The sequence below is a fragment of the Sarcophilus harrisii genome, chromosome 5 (genome assembly GCF_902635505.1).
Source record: "Sarcophilus harrisii chromosome 5, mSarHar1.11, whole genome shotgun sequence".
Lineage (NCBI taxonomy): Eukaryota > Metazoa > Chordata > Mammalia > Dasyuromorphia > Dasyuridae > Sarcophilus > Sarcophilus harrisii.
In genome coordinates this window covers 12,123,482-12,145,081 of record NC_045430.1, presented here as the reverse complement: position 1 = coordinate 12,145,081, position 21,600 = coordinate 12,123,482, and the positions used below count along the sequence as shown (strand labels likewise).

The 21,600-nt window shown below is 41.1% G+C and overlaps 1 protein-coding gene across 2 annotated transcripts in view; it reads left to right on the top strand.

Moving 5' to 3' along the window:
- Positions 1-212: 212 nt before the first annotated feature.
- Positions 213-21,600, top strand: part of MGAT3 (beta-1,4-mannosyl-glycoprotein 4-beta-N-acetylglucosaminyltransferase) — a 57,315-nt gene continuing 35,927 nt past the window's right edge. Inside the window, exon 1 of one of the 2 annotated variants that reach the window (XM_031940067.1) lies at positions 213-543. In XM_031940067.1, the coding sequence (XP_031795927.1) occupies positions 533-543 (11 nt within the window). In that variant the 5' untranslated portion in view covers positions 213-532. Of the gene's footprint in view, positions 558-21,600 lie in introns of both variants that reach the window. The other variant, XM_031940070.1, reaches the window with a different exon arrangement.

The following is a 21,600-nucleotide window of genomic DNA, read 5'->3' as shown; positions in this document are numbered from 1 at the left end:
TCTTGGGCCTGTGGCTCCATCCTCTCCTCCGGTTCCCCACTCTTGGCACCGTCTCTGCCAAGGCCTCTGTGGAGGCAGAAGGCCAGGCCCAGGGCCTTTGTCTTTTCCCTACTCAGCTGCCCAACCTAGGAATTTGTGGGAAAGTTCCCTCCCATAAGTCCACCTACAGGGCTGGCTCCATGCTGAAGGCCCACTGGCTTCTCTGTTTATTTCCATTTTTTTCTCTCTTAGACTGAGACAGAAACAACAACAGAAATCCTCCCCACCAGACACTTGCCATTGAGCCCATGCTGATGAGACCGGGAACTTCCACCTCATCCAGTCCGTGTGACTGCACGTGAAGAGAGCCCGGGAAGCAATTCCAAAGTTCATGTTCCTCTCCCCATGAGAGCTCCCTCCTGTGCAGCCCCTCCCTCCCCTGCAGCTCAGCCCCAGCCCAGAAGGCAGGCTCTGAAACCCGAGGGCGCCAACAGCCTGGCTCAGCCCTCCGGCCCGGCTGGTGGTCACTGGGGGGTGTGGAGGTTGCTATGAGATGCTCGGCTGGTGAGTCAACGTGGGTGAGTTTGCTTTTCCCAACTTGTGAGGGAGGGAGGAGTGAGTGTGTAAAGCTCAAAGTCATGGTGGGATGTGGGATGAGGGGAAAGGAGATGGAGCCGCAGGGAAAAGCTCCAGGAAGATGTGATCAGGAAGCCTAGCTCTAACCCCCATGTGATGGTAAACGAGTCATTTTCTTTCTTGGGGTCTCAATTTCCTTCTCGGTAAAACAATGGAGTTGGAGAAGATCACTTCTCTCTCCCAGCCATGACAGTCCCGGTTTTAAGCTCCCTTCAAGCTCTGACATTTCATGTGTTAGCTCCCTCTGAGCTCTGACAGACGGTCCATGTTTTCAAGTCCCCGTCCTCCTTCCCCACCGAGATCCGACATTCAAAGGGTTTATAATGCTTGTGATCTAAGGAAAACAGTTTCCCCGGCAGGTGTAAATGGGAGCTGCAGACCTGGTTCATGCATATACTTGGACATTGGCATGTCTATGTGTGTACAAGTGGATGTTTATAAATGTCTATGCTTATAAGATATCAGGGTTTGACTACTAACTTCCTGGTTGATCATGAGGAAGTTACTTCCCTTCCCTGAGTCCTGCTTTTCATATGTGTAGAATTGGATCCAGTATCACAGGAATCGATTATCATTAAGTTATGATTCCTTTTGTGGCCAGTCCTGCAGAAGGTACAAAAGTGGAGAATTTGATCCTACCAGAGATCCTTTCTTCCCTCACCCCTCCAAGGGCACAGCAGGGGAAGGGAGGCACCATAGGGCACGAAAGCAATGAGACTTATCAGAATCCGATGCGATCTATTAGAATCCGATACGATCTATCAGAATCCGATACAATCTATCAGAATCTGATACGATCTATCAGAATCCCATACGATCTATCAGAATCCCGTAAGAAGTATCTCAGGGCTTTCTGGATCTGAAGGTGAGAAGGTCTCCTTTCAACCGAGTAGGTCAGGGGGCATTTGGGTTGGGTCTATGTTGGACAGGGAGGAAATCAGATAGCTGGGGATGGCAGGCAGAGGGGCAGTTGGGACAAAAGTATGAGGTGGGAAGTCTCAGACAAATGACATCAACAAGTACTTATGCGTACCCGACAGACCTTGTGCTAAGCCCAGGGATACAAAAAAGACAAAAAAATCAGTGAATTCTGCAGTGAAAGGGAGAACATTGGGGCAGCTCAGAGAGCAGCTCCTTGGTTCACCACCTGATCCCTCTCTTCCCCTCCTCCCACTCCTCTGGATAAGGGGCAAAAGGAAGGTTTGTTTTAAACAACTGCTTCTTTTCCCACCATTCTCCTCCTGCAATAAACTTGCAATAAGGGATTATAGTTAAACCAAACACAGTAACCACTTGTATTTATGCCTCCTCTCCTATCTTTAATCTCTGAACTTTATAAACCTAGGAGAAATATGTTTCCTCAAAAACCTTCTGCAAGGAAAAGGCCCTCAGGCTTATATATTAGTATTAATTCCCTATCTGTCTTGGATGTGATGAAATTACAGGCTTAGAACTAGAGGGGATTATCAGCCCCTTGATTTTACAAACTGGGAAACTGAAGCCCAGAAAAGTTAATTACCCAATGTCGCACAGGAAATAAGTGGCAGAAGCAGTATTCAACTCAGATGGAAAGGTAGTCTTTTTTCTATACCATCCTAACTCTATTAAACTTTTCTCAGAAGTCAGCCTTTTCTTAAATTCAAATTTTCTTAAATTATATTGACTCATAATAGGTGCTTAATAAATGCTTGCTGATTATTGATTGACATAATGAAAAACACAACCTATAGCTAATATGTCTCTGCTCTTTTTAAATTAACAATACATTTATTTTCTTTCCCTCCCACATTCCCCCATCAAAAAAATTTTAAAAAGAAAAACAAAATCCTTTTTATAAATATACATGCATATAGTTGTATATGTGTATATATACATATATCAGATAGCTAGGGATAGCAGACAGAGGGGCAGTTTGGACAAAGGCATAGGGATGGAAAGTCTTGGGCAAACGAAGGCAATAAGTACTTATAAATATCTCTAACTATGTGACAGACCTTTTGCTAAACCTAGGGATACAATGAAAAACAAAAAAAATCACTGAATTCAGCAATGAAGGGGAGAACACTCGGGCAGAGTGATAAATAAACATGCATATATGTGTGTGTGTAAGCAAAATTAATTCCCATAGTGGCATTGTCCAAAAATGTCGGTTTCTCGTTCTATGCCTTGAGTATCTCATGTCTCCCTCTTTCAGGAGGAAAATGGTGGACTTCAATATTAGTCCTCCGGAATTATGGTTGGCCACTGTGTTCAGCAGAGTTCTTAAGTCTTTTAAAGTTGTTTTCTTTAGCAGGTCATTGGGATTGTAGAAATTGTCCTCCTGGTTCTACTCATCTCATTTTGCATCCATTTCTACGTCTTCCTAAAGTTCTCTGAAGTTGTCTCTTAAGTAATTTCTTATGGTGCAATAATATTTCATTATATTCATCTACTATAATTTGCCCAGTCATTGCCCAATTGATGGTTACCCTGTGTCCTGCCTCTTCCAATTAACCCAACTATTGAATTTATGAATAAAGAAGCTGGCTTTCCAAGTCCTTTTGCCTATTAAACTCCCAGTGGGTCTCCCTATTCTCCCTCCAAGATAATCGTTTGAAGTAAAACAGCTTAACAAGCAGAGCTGAAATTACCCCACAGATAGAGAATTATTATATCACTTAAAGATCCAAGGGGCATTTCTCTAAGATGAATTAAAACATAGTTAGTAAGTGCTCCTTGTGTGGTTCTGATTTTCTTCAAGACCTGAATTCATATCTGGCCTCAGACACTTATTAGTCATGTGACTTTGGGCAAGCTATTTAACCTCCATTTGTCACAGTTTCCTTAACTGTAAAATAGGGACAATAATGGCACTTAAAACCCAAGCCTGTTAAAATGATCAAATATTTACAAAGTACTTAGCATAGTGACACATAGTAGGCACTATAGAACTGCACGCTGTTATTGTTGTTATTATTATTATTATTACATATTATAAGTGGTATTGCCCACAGGCATTAATAGATTGCCCAATCTAAAAATTGTTTTTCTCTTTAACCCCTAAAGTGTAATGCAAAAACAAATGCTGCAATTCCTTTCTCCCATTCCTTTGTAAGATGGAGTTGAGTGTGGAGCCAGAACTGGATAACATTATGAGAAGAGCTGGGTTCAGAGAATTTCTTCAGTCATCACCTGAAAATTCAGGAGAGCTTTTGGAGATGAAATGGGGAAGTCTGATTATATAAGGTTAAAAAGCATTTGCATAATAAAAAGAAATCTAGCTAAAATTAAAAGAAAAGAAGCAGCCTGGAAAATATCTGAAGTAAACGTGTCAGATAATGATTGATGTATTATCTATAAAACTATAAAGCTATATCTATCTAAAAGCTATATCTATATATATATATATATATATATATATATATATATATAGAGAGAGAGAGAGAGAGAGAGAGAGAGAGACTTCCTAGAAAGGCAAGGTACAATAGATAATTTCTAAAAGTTATCCACTATGTAGTTCCCGTGGGTACTGAATTGACCAAAGTTAAATAGCAAGTGCAGTTCATGGGCTGGATTTGAATCTCACCTTCTTGACCTCTGAGCTACTTCACTGTTCTCTAAGCCAAACTACCTTCTCAATAGTATTCTTGATAGTATTGCTAGAGTGAATTTTTTCACCTGGAATTTTCCTTTTTTTTTTTTTTATTTTTTTTTAAATTTTATTTAATAGCCTTTTATTTACCAGTTATATGTATGGGTAACTTTATAGCATTGACAATTGCCAAACCTCTTGTTCCAATTTTTCCCCTCTTTCCTCCACCCCCTCCTCCAGATGGCAGGATGACCAGTAGATGTTAAATATATTAAAATATAAATTAGATACACAATAAGTATACATGACCAAACTGTTATTTTGCTGTACAAAAAGAATCGGACTCTGAAATATTGTACAATTAGCCTGTGAAGGAAATCCAAAATGCAGGTGGGCATAAATATAGGGATTGGGAATTCAATGTAATGGTTTTTACTCATCACCCAGAGTTCATTCTCTGGGCGTAGCTGATTCAGTTCATTACTGCTCCATTGGAAATGATTTGGTTGATCTCGTTGCTGAGGATGGGCAGGTCCATCAGAACTGGTCATCATATAGTATTGTTGTTGAAGTATATAATGATCTCCGTTGAAGTATATAATGATCTCCTGGTCCTGCTCATTTCACTCTCCAGGCCTTTCTGAAATTATCCTGTTGGTCATTTCTTACAGAACAGTAATATTCCATAATTTTCATATACCACAATTTATTCAGCCATTCTCCAGCAGATGGACATCCACTCAGTTTCCAGTTTCTGGCTACTACAAAGAGGGCTGCCACAAACATTCGTGCACATACAGGTCCCTTTCCCTTCTTTAAAATCTCTTTGGGATATAAGTCCAGTAGTAACACTGCTGGATCAAAGGGGATACACAGTTTGATAACTTTTTGAGCATAGTTCCAAATTAGCACCTAATTCTTTTTTTTTTTTTTTAACATGACCAAACTGTTATTTTGCTGTACAAAAAGAATCAGACTCTGAAATATTGTACAATTAGCTTGTGAAGGAAATCAAAAATGCAGGTGGGCCTAAATATAGGGATTGGGAATTCAATGTAATGGTTTTTAGTCATCTCCCAGAGTTCTTTCTCTGGGCGTAGCTGATTCAGTTCATTACCGCTCCATTGGAAATGATTTGGTTGATCTCGTTGCTGAGGATGGCCTGGTCCATCAGAACTGGTCATCATATAGTATTGTTGTTGAAGTATACAATGATCTCCTGGTTCTGCTCATTTCACTCAGCATTAGTTCGTGTAAGTCTCTCCAGGCCTTTCTGAAATCATCCTGTTGGTCATTTCTTATAGAACAATAATATTCCATAATATTCATATACCACAATTTATTCAGCCATTCTCCAACTGATGGGCATCCACTCAGTTTCCAGTTTCTAGCCACTACAAAGAGGGCTGCCACAAACATTCGTGCACATACAGGTTCCTTTCCCTTCTTTATGATCTCTTTGGGATATAAGCCCAGTAGTAACACTGCTGGATCAAAGGGTATGCACAGTTTGATAACTTTTTGAGCATAGTTCCAAATTGCTCTCCAGAATTCACCTGGAATTTTCCACACCAATGACATTATAAGCCAAAATAAGCTAACAAAAACACATACTAAGGTCCTCAATCAGATAAAGATAAATCCAAACAAATTTAAGATACCCCTTTATGTTTACCAGTAACTTTAAACTTTGCCACTTATAAGAGTGATAAAATTGTCAAAAACGATAAAGACAAAAAAAAAGAGAAAATAATAAAGACAGAAACTGGTGGGGTTGTGATAACAAAGAAATGCTAATATTTGGCTGGTTAAGGCTGTGGCTGGTCCAAAGGTGTTAGATAGTATTATCGTAATTGTTGTTATCATAATAACAACAATCAAAGAAGAAATATGAATTACTATGAGTCAATCATGATATGAGGCAACAAGAAGTATATGTCACTCAACGATGCAAGGTAGCTAGGTGAGAGTCCAGTGGATAGAGCTCAGGAACTCAAGACTGGCTTCGGATAGTTCTTAATATATGACCTGGAGTGGCTGTTGTCTTACTAGACCCAGATGGCTCTGGAGGGGAAAATGAGGCAGGTTAAATCCATCTCACTTAAATTCAACCCACTTGATGCCATAGCAAGAGCTCCCCGATGTCACAGCTCTCTTTGGGAATCAAAGAAGAACAACAACAGGAAGATAATAATGGCGTCTATTTCCTAGAGTTGTTGTGAGGGCTTTGCTATTTATATCTTATTATTAGGAATCTGCAAAGAAAATCAATAAAAGAAATATTCTTTGCCCCCAACAAATATGTACACATAGGCTCAACAGATAAAAAATAGACATAACCCGGGGAGGGGAAAATGGGACACAGAAAAAGCTGCATGTAGAAGGGAGAGGCTGGAGCTGAGCTTTGAAGGAAATCAGAGATTCTAAGACACAGAAGTGACAGACATAGGGGAGCATGGAGATGGGAGAGGGACAGCAAGACCAACTCAGATGGGCAAAACTGTGTATGAAGGGACATTACCTAAAATAATAAATCCTAAAAAAATAAATAACACAAAAAATAAATAAGGAAAGGTTGGGAGCAGTTAATAATGAAAAGGTTAAAATGCCAAATGAGGGCATTTGCACTTGATCCTCCAGGTCAGAGGGAACCCTTGGACCTTCTTGAGCTGGGGGAGTGAGTTGGTTAGCACCAGGCTTTATTTAGGAAGGGAGATTTCGCCTTCGTGGGGAGGATGGATCAGGAAGGGGAGCAGCTGAAGGCAGGGAACTCAATGTGCAAGAAACAGTTTGAGTCACAAGACTGCTGTTTCCATTTGACCTCCTAATTCTATTGCTAAAACTCAGTCCTAAAAATATAAAAAGGGAGAAAAAAACCTCTCTAAGCAAAGAGGTCGTAGCTGTTATCTGTAATAGCAGAAACACTCCAACAATTGGAGAATGTCTGAACCCATTATTGTAAGTGAAGGTCATGAGGCTGTAAGCTGCAGAGCTGCTCCCAATCTGCATTGATATATGAGTCTCAATTTCTATTCCTGACACTCAAAATCACAGGTTGCACCCCTCGCCCCCTACCCTAAGTGGCTGGGGTTTTTTGGTAAGTTTTTTTTGCTCTAGACCTGTGATGTCATCACCAAAACAGAGAGGGATCTCAGAGGACTATTCTAGTCCGGTCTCCTCATTTTACAGATGGGGAAACTGAGGCTCCAGAGAAGGAGAATAATTTGCTCGATGTCATGCATTTAATATATATAGTGTATTATAATAGCAAAAAAAAATTTTTTTTTGTTTGCTCTAGCCTATCTTGAGGCAACATGCTTCTGCTCTGGACTCACTCCCATCCCTTGTCTAACTTTCTCTCTTCTCCGTCATCCTTCCTTTTTCTAGGATTTTCTATACCCAGCAACTTGCACACAACCCTCATGTTGCTAGGGCTTTGAAGGCTAATCTATAGGATGGCTTTCCCCTTCATCATTTGAGCCTAAGAGAGAACCCACTCCTTGTGATTAAAAACCGAACAAACCCATGACCTGCTTGCCTCCTCTGGCTGCCCAAGGATAGAAGTGAGGAGGGATATTCCACCTATCAGTTGGGGGATGCATAAAGAGGTTAGTGTGGTTTAGTGGATCAGGGCTGAAGGAACTGGGCTTCCTTCCCATTTCTGTAGTCTGAAACCATAGGACCCAACGCCTAGAGACTCCTCTCCAGATGGTTGTCCTGGACTCCCTTTCTCCTTGCCCCGGTTTCTTAGGATTGAAGTGTTACTCCCCTCCTCAAAATCCTCCAGTGGCTCCCTATTCTCCCCAGAATCAGATACAAACCCCTTTGTTTGGCCATTAGAACTCTTCACAGTGATTCCAGTCTACCTCACTAGGCTTATCACAGTCTGTCTAGCCATGCAACCATTTTGGCTGCTCCCCGCACACAATCTTCCATCCCTCCCAGCTTTTGCAGAGGCTTCCCCCATCCCTGGAGGGCTCGGCTCTCCACCTTCACTTTGGATCTTAGCAAGCATCCTTAGCTTCACTTAAGATCGCTCCTATTATGAGGATCATGTAGTAGCTCTCTCTCCCCAATCTCCTGAAACTTCTTTGTAATCACTTCCTATTTTAAAAAGTTTGCATCTTTGTAGACTTGTATATAAGCTCCTTGAGGGCAGGGAATGTTTCAATTTTGTCTTTCCATCTCTGGTACCCAATTGCTAAAACACAGTAGGCACCTAATAAATGCACATTTTTGCTTCCCTTATTTGAGTTCAAACATGCCTATCAAGGGATTGATACTTGAAACATTCTGGACTCAGGTACTGTCTGACTCTGCTGTGAACACCTCCCCCTGTCCCAAGAAAGCTGGGAGAGCAAGGAAAGAGCCGGGATTTAGAGAGAGTGGGTGGTCTTCTGACTCCAACCCCAGCATTCTGAATTTTGCCATGGCCCCTCTCTAAGGGGACCAAAAAAAAGTCCAAAGACTTGGGTTCAAATTTGCAAATGAGGATGTAGTCTTGGAGGTCCCTTCCAGGTTCAAGATCTATGATCCCATGGGTTCTAGCTCAATGTGATTTTGAGTCTCTTAGATTTAGAATGAGCCTCAGTTTCCTCATCTGTAAAATGGAGCTGTTGGACTGTTCTCCCATAGCTCTATCTTATTGAATCTTATGTACCTTTTTCATCACCTAGTCTATTCTCCTTGTTTAAGTTTAATTTTCAATGACTTTCCTATACAAAACTACAAAGCAGAGCTGAAATTAAAATTAAAATTGCGTGAAAATTACATTAAATTTAAATTAAATCTGGTATTACTTTTGAGCTACTTCAGCTCTGCTTTGTCCTCTTTAATGCAGGTATACCATGCTGGGCGTTCGTTCCTGTGCCAGCGTCTCCCATGCCATGCGATCAATTCCAAAGTTTTGAAGAGAGACCTTGAGAGTGTCTTCGTATCACTTCTTTAGACTTCCATGTGAGCACTTGCTCTGTGTAATTTCAAGTCTTTTAGGCAGCCATAAGTTGGCATTCAAACTCCCCAAACTCAAATTTCCAAAATTATACAAAATTGCAAAGCAGATGAGGGGAGAGAAGCCAGTCTCTGAACCCAGCTCTTGTCTCAGTGCCATGTGGAGTCCCAATTCATTCAAACATATGCAATAAGCAGTCAGAAGGTCCCAGAAAAAGAGTCGTATAATAATCTGCATACAATTTACATACACCTACGAAAAGCCTTTGGTCTATTCTTAGGCGGTTTTCCAAGTTAGAAATGTTATTTTTGCAACCTCAGAGGAAGGATCTCCAGATTTCCCCCTATATTTCTTCTCGCTCCCTCACTCAATCAACAATCCAAGTTCCCTGAGGCAAGTGGATTATACAGACTAGAAGGATGGTAGAGACAGGAGGAGGACCCCAGAAAGACACTTTTGGAAGTGGAGTGGGGGATGAGATGTGAAGCTGAAAGGGCAAGATAGTTTGGGGGTCCTGGATTCTAATCTTGGTTAGAGACACTCAAGGGACCTTAGGAAAAAACATGAATAGGTGCTTCTCTGGAGATCTCTTAGAATCAAGATGTCAGGGCTAGTGAATAATGTAGAACAGAGAATATCTAAGTTGGAAGAGATCTTAGAACCTGGAATTTCAGAGTTGGAAGAGACCTTAGAACAGAGAATATCACTGCTGGGAGAACACTTTGGGCCTGAGAACTGGGAGGTACCTTATGACAGAGCTTCTTGCATTTTTTCCACTCACAAACCCTTTCTGCCCAAGACATTTTTATGTAACTTCAGCTATATAGGTATATGAAATAAGCAAACACATCAGACATTTCAGATAATTAGTCATAATTTCATGACTCCCACATTGTTGCAAGATTCTTTACAAAATCACAAACCACAGTTTGAGAAACTGGGTCTTAGGACATGGAATATTTGAACTGACAGGGCCCTTAGAACATAGGTTTTTGAACCCGAAGGAGATCTTAGAGAAGGGGTTCTCAGAGGTTGGGGTGAAGATTGAGAATAGAGAATTTCAGGGATAAGAGGGGCCTTAGAACAGTGTATATGGAATTGAATGGAACCTTAAATCCTAGGGAGGAACATGGGATGTTATAGGTGGTTAACAATAGCTGGTTTACAAAATGCTATCTGAGAAAAGACTTTGAATTTATTAAGCAAAAATCTAAGAAATAAGAAGGATGAGCTCCTTAAAGATAGTCATTTAAAAAGAAGTTTTAATGTTATTTTTTAAAATTAGGTTTTGATATTTCTTGTTTTCACATCTCATATATTTCCCAGTATGCTCCTCCCTCTCCCATTCAGCCTCCCTTGTAACCACAGCAACAACAAAAGTCAGGTAAAATCAGCCAACATAAGTACCGCGTCTACTAGCAATTATTTAGAAAAAGAAAGATCAACAAGACATAGAATCTCACTGTGGATGGAAAGATGATAACAGATGACAAGAGTGAATGTAGCGTTGTTGAACCTTACTTGTTGTAAGAGTTTTTATGAAGGATAATGTTCTTGAGATGTACCAAAAAAAAACATGCTCTCAGACAAAGCAAAAACAAAACTTCCTAATATAAATAAGGAGATGATGTTATGCTAAAAGGAACCGTAGACAATAAACCAATACCAGTAGCAAACTTATATGCTCTAAATATCAAAGCACCTAAGTTCATGAAGGAAAAACAAACTGAATTACAAAAAGACATAACTAATAATCCAGTAATAGTAGGAGACTTTTAACATGTTTTTCTCAGAGTTGGAGAAATCTAAAAAAAATGAATAGAAAGGAAGATATAGAATTCAACAAATTTCTGGAAAAATTAGAACTAAAGGATGTATTGAACTTTTTGAATGGGACTACTAAAGAATATATTTATTTCTTCTTTTACAAAAATTAAAAATATATTAGGGTTCAAAAAATTGCAAATAAATGTAAAAGTATAGAAATACTAAATGTAACTTTCACAGACTATAAAACAATTAAAATAGTCATCAGTTCAGAAAACACAAACTAAACATAAAAATTGATACTTAATAATGAAATTATAATGAGTGGATCAAGGAATAAATCATAAAATAATGAACAATCATGTGAAACTTAGTGATAATAATGAGATAACATATCAGAATTTCTGGGACAATGCAATTCTCAGAGAGAGAAAAATTATATCCCTAAAAATAATTAGTAAAAACAGACAAAAATCAGATTCATGAAACCAACATGCCAACCCAAGAAATAAACAAATCTCAAAAAAGCACAAAAGTGGTTCTTGAAAATTAGAAGAGAAACATCAATTGGACATCAAAAATACTATGGAAACGATAAAAACTAAGATCTTTAAAGGAGTAAAAAATGAATAAACTTTTAGATATCTTGATTAAAAGAAAGCAGAAAAATCAAATTAGCAAAATAAAAAAATGAACCAGAAGAAATTAACCCCCATCAGAGAATAAAAAGAATTGTTCATAACTTACTCTGCACAGTTTTGTACTCATGAAAACAGAGAACACAGAAGAAACAAAGGATTGACTGCCTTCAAAAATATAAAATAGACAGAATATTTGATAGAAATCTTAAGGAACTCCCAAAGGGGGAAAAAAAATCTCTGTGCCCTCATGGATTTATTCAAGGATTTCATCAAACTTTGGCACAACAATTAATCTGCAAATTATTCTAATTATTTTTTTTTAAGAGAAAGCATTCTATCAACTCCTTTTATGAAAGAAATACAATTCTCTGTCATGGGATGACTGATTTTGGACAAGTCATTTCATTTCCATTCAGTTTCTCTATCTCTAAAGGTCTAAGCTGACTCTAAAACTCTATGAGTTGTAGAATTTATGAATGGAACCTTGACCTGCTTAGAGCAATTAATGGAATTTAAAATAGTAAAGCTAATCCACAGGCATTTATCAACAAGTCAGAAATTGTGTTAAGTGCTGGGATTACAAAGAAAAAACAAAAACAGTTCTTGCCTTCAAGGAACTTATATTCTAATGGGAGAAATGATGTATATGTAAAATCTTACACTCGGGTCCAAAAATTCAGTTGCTCAAGTTCCATGAGGAAAGCCAGTTTGACTGATTTGTATAAACAAGATTTAAGCTTTGTCAGGAGCTCCTAGATCAATATAAATCAAGAGTGTGAAAAGGTTAATTAGCTCTTAGACTGCATTAAGAGAAAGAGATCCGGGTTTAAATGCCTGCTCTCATATTTACTTACTTGTATGACTTTGAATAAATAAGTCATTAAATTCCCAGGGGGTTCTCAAATTCCAAATCAGTAAAATGAAAGTGTTGGATTAAATGGTCTCTAAAGTTCCTTCGGTTTCGAATTAATGATTCCACTTCCAGAGATTTTGTCAATGTGGTGAAATGGGCTAAGACCCTTAAATTTTCTCCAGACCTCAGTTTTCTCATTTATACAATGAAATCACAGTGAAGAAGGCTGACCCAAATGACTTCTAACATATCTTTCAATTCTAAATGTATGATCTTATGTCTAGTGCTTTTTATTGTTTTGTTTTTTGGTCAATGTGTGAATAGCATAGCTTAGAAGATAGGGATCCGGAAGTGGATTCAGGAAAATTTGGGTTCAGATTCTGCCTCAAGTGGACAAATCTTGTCCACTAACTACTGACTGGATAAATAGCAATATCCCTGTGCCTCGGTTTCCTCATCTGTACAGTGAGAGAGCCAGAGTCAATGACCTCTTGTGATTTATTCCAGCCATAATTCTATGATCTTGTGAATTTTTCCAGTTACTAACTTATAAGACAGAAGCTCAAAGAGATTAAAATTACTCGTCCAAAGTCACAACTACTGAATCAATCTATTAATCAACAAGTATTTATTAAGAGCCTACATGTGAAGTGTATCAGGCACTTTATCAGGAGGACTGAGAGCTCCTTGAGAGAAGCGACTACTTTCTATGATGTTTAAAGAGATTCAAGAGATAGAGTTTCTGGGTAATTTACCAAAATTTACAGAATTTACCAGAATTACATTTTATTAAAATGGGCAACAGATTATTGATAAAAGAATGGTCTCAGACCAAAAGACTATCATGGCAACTGACTCACAGTTCAAAACAGAATCATCAAATCTATTTGGTTAATGTAAATGGAGGTGGGCTATATTCAAATGAAGGATAGAGACTCTCCTGGATAGGGAAAGTATCCCCATATGGCCACTGGACTCAGATGACTCAGGAAGAGAAAATGAGGCTGTTGACCTTGTACAGCCCCCTCCCTTATCAAATCCAGCTCACCTGTCATGGTATCACCTCTCTGATATTAATGTAGCTTCAAGTCAGAGGCAGCTGGATAGCATAGTGGATCTACGGCCCTGAAGTCTGGAGGACCCGAGTTCAAATTCAGCCTCAGACATTTAATGCTTCCTAGCTGTGTGAGTTTTGACAAGTCACTTAATTCCAATTGCTTGGCAATAAACAAACAAATAAATAAACAAACAAATAAGAACGGAAGACTAACAACAACAATACCAGATCACCTAGTTTTAGGCTATCAATTTAAAGAAATTCAAAGAAAGTTGAGCTTGGGACTTCCCGGCCTTACATTAAGTTCTTGGCAAGATTGGGTGGAATCTGATCAAGATGGAGAAGAGTCAACACAATCTTATTATATGTTCTTCAAAAGAAAAAAAAAAATAACTTAAAGTCAGGCCTTTGGAAGAAGGCAGGGGAGTTTTGAATTTCCCCAAGATATTTGTTACTAATAATCATTTCTTACATTTCTTTCCCCATTGCTTAGCTCTGGAACAGAGTGGGAACCTAATAAACATCATAGGTGCTTAATAAATGCTTATTGACCGATTGACTGGGATTTGATACTCAGTGTCCATAGAGCAGGATTAAAAGTCAGGTCTTCCTGCTCCCAGCTCCAGCACTGTCCAGCAAAGCATAGCTGTCTTGCGATAATGGGAACATTCAAAGCAATTGTGGTTTTCATTCAGGCAGTGGGTTATTCTGAAGACAGTCATGGGATCCAAACCCTAGATTTCCAAGGGACTTCAGAAACCATGACATCTCACTTCCTCATTTTACAGGTGGGGAAACTGAGGCCAGGAAAAGGAAGTGCTTGAGATCCAACAGCAAAGCCAGAATTTGAAGCCAGCCGAGGTGACCCCAGGTTAAGGGTTCCTTTCTCTGCCCCTCTCTGACTCCCCCAGTGACTGATAATCATTTTGTTCCCCTCAAACTGAGGAGGATGCTAAGAAAACCAGAGTTTCCTGCATCTGGGGGGGCTCTGGGTTGGACAGAGAAGGACTTGGCTGGAGGCATGTGATCCGTGACTAATACTTGGGGTAGTCCAGGCACGAGATGAGGGAGCTTGGGAAGGCAGACAGGTTCCCAGACTGAGCCTGAGTTCCTGAAGCCAAACACGTTTTCAGGTAGATAAGGAAGTTAGAGGGCGGTAAAATGAAACCGGGCCACGTCTCTTTATCTTGTATCTGTCAGCCAAGCTTTTCTCCCTTTTGTCATCCCACCAGCCCTTGCCCTCTCTTGCCTAAGTGTGGAATGGGGGTGGGGTGGGGGGACCACCCACTGAGGAAATCTTGCTTTCCAAGAGGACCCCCCTGGAGAACAGAGGCTCTGGCGTTCCACTGGTTTGTCCCTCAAGAGAAGGTTATGGGGGAAGGGGAAGATCAGGGACTAAGAGAAGGAGGGACAGAGGGAAAGGAAAAACAATCATTCAACAAGCATCTATTCAATTCTGACTATATGCCAAGCTCGAAGACACAAAGATGAAAATGAAAATAAGTCCCTGCTTGTTAGAAATTCTTTGGGTCTCAATTTCCTCACCTATAAAAGGGGGATAATACTCGCAGGGCTGTTGTGATGATTACATGAGATAACACATGGAAAGTGTTTTGCAACCCTTCAATTTCTACATAAATATTATTGTTAAAATTAATCTGTAAGTTGAAGGGTGGGCTCGAGGTCCTTTTGAGCTCTAAATCAATTATTTTAGGACCTTCTGAAGACTAATACTATTATTTTAATATATATTATCGTACTACATACTATAGTCCTATATACCAATACTATTATTTTATATTCATATTATCATCCAGTGGCAGCTTTGGTGTCTTGGAAAGAATATTGGCCCTCGCAACAGGAAGAGCTATTTGTTCTTATAGGTCTGTGGAGAAGATAACTGGTATATATAAAATATAATTCTGGGAGAGAAATGAGGGACCATAAATTTCACAGCTGGAAGGGACCTTAAAGGCATCTCATCCAACCTTTCATTTTAAAAAATAAACCAAAGCCCAGAGAGACTAACCTGAAAGGTCACACAGATAATAAGTGTCAGGGTCAGAATTTGAATCCAGGTCTTCTTGAGGATCCTTTTCATTTCACTGACTGCCTTGCAAAGAAGGAAGGGCAAAGAAAAGGGGGAAAAAAGAAAGAGAAACAGTGACAGGGACCGACCAATAAACCTGATTTAAAAAGTCAGATACTGTGCTGGAAAAAAAGAATGTAAGCCTCTTGAGGGCAGGAACTGTTTCATTTTGGTCTCTGTATCCCTAGCACCTAGTACAGTGTCTGGTATCTAGCAGGTACTTAATAAATGTTGTTTACATTCAACTTGAATTTAATGGAGGAAGGAGAAGGACCAAGAAAAATGTAGAATAAAGAAGATGTCGAAAGAAGGGAAGGCAGCTGAAATGAAGAAGAGATAAATGACATGAGTAATGGGCAAATGAGGGCAAATCTTTTCCCTCTTTCTGGTTGGCTTCACAAGTAAGACAGATGGGTGATAAGAGGAAGGAGGCTCATTAGTTGGAAAGGACTTCAAGCACCTGAGTTCATATCCTACCTTTGACACTTATTAGCTGGGCACAAGTCACTGAATTTCTTTCTGCCTCAGTTTCTTCATCTGTAAAACAAGGGAGTTGTTTTGGATGACTTCTGGCGGCCCTTGAGACTCTTGGGCTTTGATCCCCTGATCCCAAGATTCTCAGAGACAGGGGAAAAGAAGAGTTCTGGTTCTGGTTGAAACCTAGTCATGTTGTGACTTTGGGTTACTTCCCTTCCCGGTACATCCCTCTGTCTTGGAAGCAGACAGGGGAGGGGAGAGGCCATTGGGAGCCCAGCCAGAGCATTTGCTTGGACACGCAGGGAGTCAAAAGTGAAATTTTATCTGAGAGAGCCCCATTCAGAAGGACAGTGGGGCATTGTGGCTTTTGTTCTGCAGGATTTCTCTGCCAGAAGCAAACTCCAGCTCCAGAGCCTGGGGATATGAATACAATTCAGCCTACCCAGAGGCAGCCGAGGTTTCACTGAGGGAAGGGAAAGAGAAAGGTTTTATTTGCAAAGAGCCTGGAAAGGTCAGGAGCCCTGAGTCTCGGCCTCTGGGGATAAATGGGGAGCAGCTCCAACCCGCAAAGATTCAGAGGCTCCAGGGCTTCAGGACCGGGGGGAGACTGAGGCAGGGACAGAAAGTAAGAAACCCTCTAGGGATGTCTTTTCTCTGGTTAATAAATGTAAGGGTTTTGAGGTCCAGGTTTCAAATCCCAGCTGTGGTCAAGCCACTTCTCCCTGGGTCTGTTTCCTCATCTGGAAAAGGAAGGAGTTGGATTTGATGGCTTTTGTGGGTCTCTCAGCTGTAGATGTAGAAACCTAGCATTCTCCTGAGGATGGAAGGCTGTGCCTTATATGCCAATAATAAGTGCTCACTTTAAGGCTGGCAGAGCTCTTGGCTACATTTGTAATTTCATTTGATAAACAAATATATACAAAATAATTCTGAGAGAGAGAGGAGGCAGAGAGGGGTGGGGGAGAGAGAGATAGAGAGACAGAGAGAGAGACAGAGACAGAGAGAGAGACAGAGAGAGGAGCAGGAGGAGGAGGAAGAAAAGCAACAGCAGCAGGAGGAGGAAGAAAAGGAGTAGCAAGTAGAGGAGAAGGAGGAAGAAGAAGGAAGAAAGACTGATAGAGGAGGAATGAGGAGAGAAAGAGGAGGGAGAGAGGAGAGAGAGAGAGAGAGGAAGGGAGAAAGAAAGGGAAGAAGGGAGGGAAGAGGAGAGAGGGGGAAATAATTGGGGGGAGGGACAGAGATGAGGAAAGAGAAATACAGAGACAGAGACAAAGAACATTCATTTTGTAAGTAGAGTAAGTCAGGGCACAGTAGTGTTGGGGCGCATCAGACAAGACCTCCTGAATTAAACTCTGAAGGAAACTGGTATTGTTCTGAGAAGGGAGGGATTCTAGACCTGAGGATCGATTTGTAGAAAGGCTAAGGCTGGAGATGCCCTGCTTGCAGAGTAGCTGGGGAGCATTTTGATTCCCATGAAAAGTCCATCATGTGGAATGACTTTAAGTTAAGACTGAAAATGGCACTGGGAGCCCATATTTTATTCTCTTTGAGCTTGTTGCCTCCCACATCCTGAGTTCTGTTTCCCCAGTGTGAAATTAGGGGATTGGACCCTGTGTTCTGATATTCCAGATCCTAAGGTCCTTTCCAGCTTTCACATTATTATTCTACATTCTAAGGCAGGAGTTCTTAATTTAGAGTCATTAACTTTGTTTTCTAAAAACACAACTAATAACCATGTTTTATTGTTATCGGGATTTTGTTGCCATCCTATGCATTTTATCTCATATATTTAAAAATAGGGTTCTGAGAAGAGATCAATGTACTTAACAGCTACAAAGGAAAGAAGATTTGGAACCCGATCTAAGGCTTTAACTGTGTGACATTCCATTTTATTTTTTCTTTAAAAAAAAAAACAAACTTATTTTTATTTTCAGTTTCAAAATCTCTGACACTCTCTCTCTCTCTCTCTCTCTCTCTCTCTCTCTCTCTCTCTCTCTCTCTCTCTCTCTTTCCCCATTCTGGCCTCACCCATTATAGGCAAGAAATATAATATTCATTATACATATGAAGTCGTGCAAAACATTTCCACATTAGTCATGTTCTGAAAAGAGAAAAGGCAAGACATGCTTTAGCCTACACTCTGCGTCCATCAGTTCTAGATCTGGAGGGGGATAGCAGTTTACATTATGAATCTTTTGGAGTTGTGGTAGATCATTGTATCGATCAGAGTTATTAAGTCTTTCATGATTGATAACTTTCACAAAGCCACTGTATCCTGGGTTACCTCCAGTCCTGATCTAAATCTTGCCACTGGACTCAGATGGTTCCAGGGGAGAGAGTGAGGCAAGTGACTTCGCACAGCCCTTCTCTCACCTAAATCCAATTCACATGCAAGTCAAGACTTCACCTTCCTGATCATTGGTCTTCGAGAATGAAGGATAAAACAACAATCTGTGAGTAGTAGCAGCTACCCCACTGGGAACCCAACTGGCCAGTTCCAGTTGGACAATGTTCCCTCTCTTTCCTTCCTTCCTTCCTTCCTTCCTTCCTTCCTTCCTTCCTTCCTTCCTTCCTTCCTTCCTTCCTTCCCTCCCTCCTGATCTGTTTACAAAGAAAATCATACCATTACCTGAAGTTATGATCTGTCCAGAGGAATATAAATTTTGATTGCTGTAACCTCACAAAATATCTTGGGGTTTTGAACTTGATTTATTTTTTAAGGACCATGCCTTAAGTCCAAATGACTCTGGCTCTCCCTGATTGGCCAGCAATAGATCCCAGCTCAAGCCTCACTTGGAAATGGTTTGGGTTCTGATGGGGCAGAATGAAGCAATCGTTTCTGTTTTGGTCACAAACCCTGAGGGTCTTCCCTTCCCAGACTGATTTTTTTTTTTCTATTGATTAGGTAAAAGAGGCCATTTTTCCCCCCCTCATTTCTTGCCTAGCCTTAATCTCTGAATGGGATTTGCTTCAGAGAAACTGTGCCATGAGAAAGACCTTAGCTTAAAAAGGCCATTCGGGAGATGGCTCCAGTCATCCTGATCTGTATCTTGCCAATGGATCTAGATGGCTCCATACCAGAGAGTAAGACTGGTGACTTCCCATAACCCTGTCTCATTTAAATCCAATTCACTTGCAAACGATGCCATTACTTTCCTGATGTTATTGGTCTTCTTCAGAACGAAGGACAAATAACAACAACAGCAACTACAATCTCTGCACCAGGCACTGTGCTAGGCACTGGGGGACATAGAAATGAAACGCTCCCTGGGCTCAATGAGCTTCCATACTATTGAAAGAGAGAACAAAGACCTATAAAAGTAGATAACAGAGTACATTCGAAATAAATACATCCACGGAGCAATCAAAGAGCATTTATTAAGTGCCTACTATGTGGCAGGCATTATGCTAGGGGTTTATCAAAAACAACAAAGAGACAATTCCAATTCTAGAGGAAATCATTCTAATGGGCAGAGAGAGTGCTTTATCTCTTGAGTTGTTTTTCAAGCTCTCTGATAGTTCTTCTATAAAATGAGAGGGTTGGGCTGGATGGCTGTGAGGTCCCTTTCAGCATCCGATTTGTGGCTCTGTGGGGTTTCTGCACTAGTCTAAGGAAGAGAGAACAGGGGCCTGCCCAAGGATGGCAGCTGCGGGAATGGCAAGGAGCACTACTTGAATAGATTGATGTGACCTCATCATTGTGGGTATACTACATCCCTCCAAGCAGAGGACAACTCATCCTCACCCGCTGAGGCTGTGGGAGAAATGCTGTTGTCCGTGTCTTCCCAGATGTCCTCCACAGGGGGTTGAAAAGACATTTCATGAAATAGTAAGAAGGAAGAACAGCTAGAAATTAGTGAGTCAGTGAGGGTTTGTTGAGCGAAGGAGGGGAAGGAAGGAGAAAGAAGAACGTGAGTGTGAATGCTGATCCCAGGCCACAAGGGGGGTGGTGGTGCCATTGACAGACACAAGGAAGATTGAAAAGAAATCTAGAAATGGAGAAACCTGTTATTCAATCAACAAGCCTTCATTCAGCACCTTCTATGTTCCAAGCACTGTCCTTGGTAAGGGGAGATACAAAAACAAAGGTGAAAACGACCTCTCCCTCAGGGAATTTACATTTTAGGGAGAGAGAAGATGAATAGGATGAATTATAAAATATGCAACAAAATAAATTTAAAATAATATATATGCAAATAATTTTAAAATAATGTATTTATTTAAAGTAAATAATTTAAAATTATATATATATATATATATATATATGCAAAATGAATCTGAGGTAATTGGGGGATCTGGCAGAAATCAGGAAAGGCTTCCAATGATAATGTCTTGAGCCTTGAAAGAAATCAGGGATTCTAAGAGAGGGGAGTACATGTCAGAGATGAGGGCCAATGAGTGCAAAGGCATGGAGATTAGAAATTAAGAGTCCTGTATGAGGAACAGAAAATCGGGCAACCCTATTTTTTGAGGGGTGTGTGTGATGAACTGAATTTGACATCTCTGCAAGATGTCAACTCTGAGGCCCGAATGGGGTATATTTTAGGGAAGGGGAGATTCCCCCAGAGTATCCGCTGATGGAATCAAATTGGTCTCGGTTCAAATCCCGGCTTTGCCACTTACTGTATGTAATCTTCGGCCAGTGTTTCACCCAGAATTCCTCTCTCTGTAAAATAAGGGGTGAGGGGCGAGGACCCTGTTTTCAGCTCTCTCCCAACTAGAATGTGTGCTCCTTGAAAGCAGAAGTTGGCAAGTTCTTCGATTTCTATGCTCAAGGCTATCACTGCTCTTGGCAAACAGAAAGCACTTAATAAATGCTTTGAGCTTCATCCATCCATCCATCTTCCAAGTGGACTAGCCCGAAGCCAATTGGACCTTCCGCCTCACTGCCTCAGGCTGTCCGCCATGCCTCGGTCCCCAGATCTGGTGCCTTCCTCCCGAAAGCCTCCTTCCCTCCCCACTCCCGGGACAAAGGAAGGGGGCAGGGGCTCTCTTCCCTGCGAGTCCAAAGGGCAGAATCTCTGGCCCCCGAGCCAGTTCTAAACACGCTCCTCAGCTCCAGAGGTCAGAGAAGGGCAGTGGCCGTCGTCAGGAAGACAAGGCTAGGTCTTATCTGGCCCGACCCTTGCATTTCGCAGAAATGGCTTGACGTGCCCAACACGGCATAGTGAGCTGAAATGCGAACCCGGGCCCACTACTCCAAAATGCAGCGCCCTCGCCGTAACATCACCCCAACCCTCGCACCGGGCTTCACACACAGCAAGCGCCTAATTAATGCTCGGCGAATTGATTTGCGCCTAAGCGGCGAAGAGGGCAGACCCGTGTCTAGCTCTTGCTCTCCTCCCCCTTCCCAAGGGAAGGCAACAGAGGAACAACCAAATTGCTGCAAGCGCTGAGCTTCTGAGCAGCGAAGGCGACCCCGGCCCCGCTTTCTCTAGGCTTCTCCCCGACCCTCCTCCCTCCCCCCCATCCTGGAGGAAGAGTTGGAAGGAGGGGCCCGGATAGTCCCGAGAGAACTCTCTCTCCTCCCAGGGCGCACTGGGAGGCCAGCTCGGGCCGGTCCCACTGGTTACCTAGGG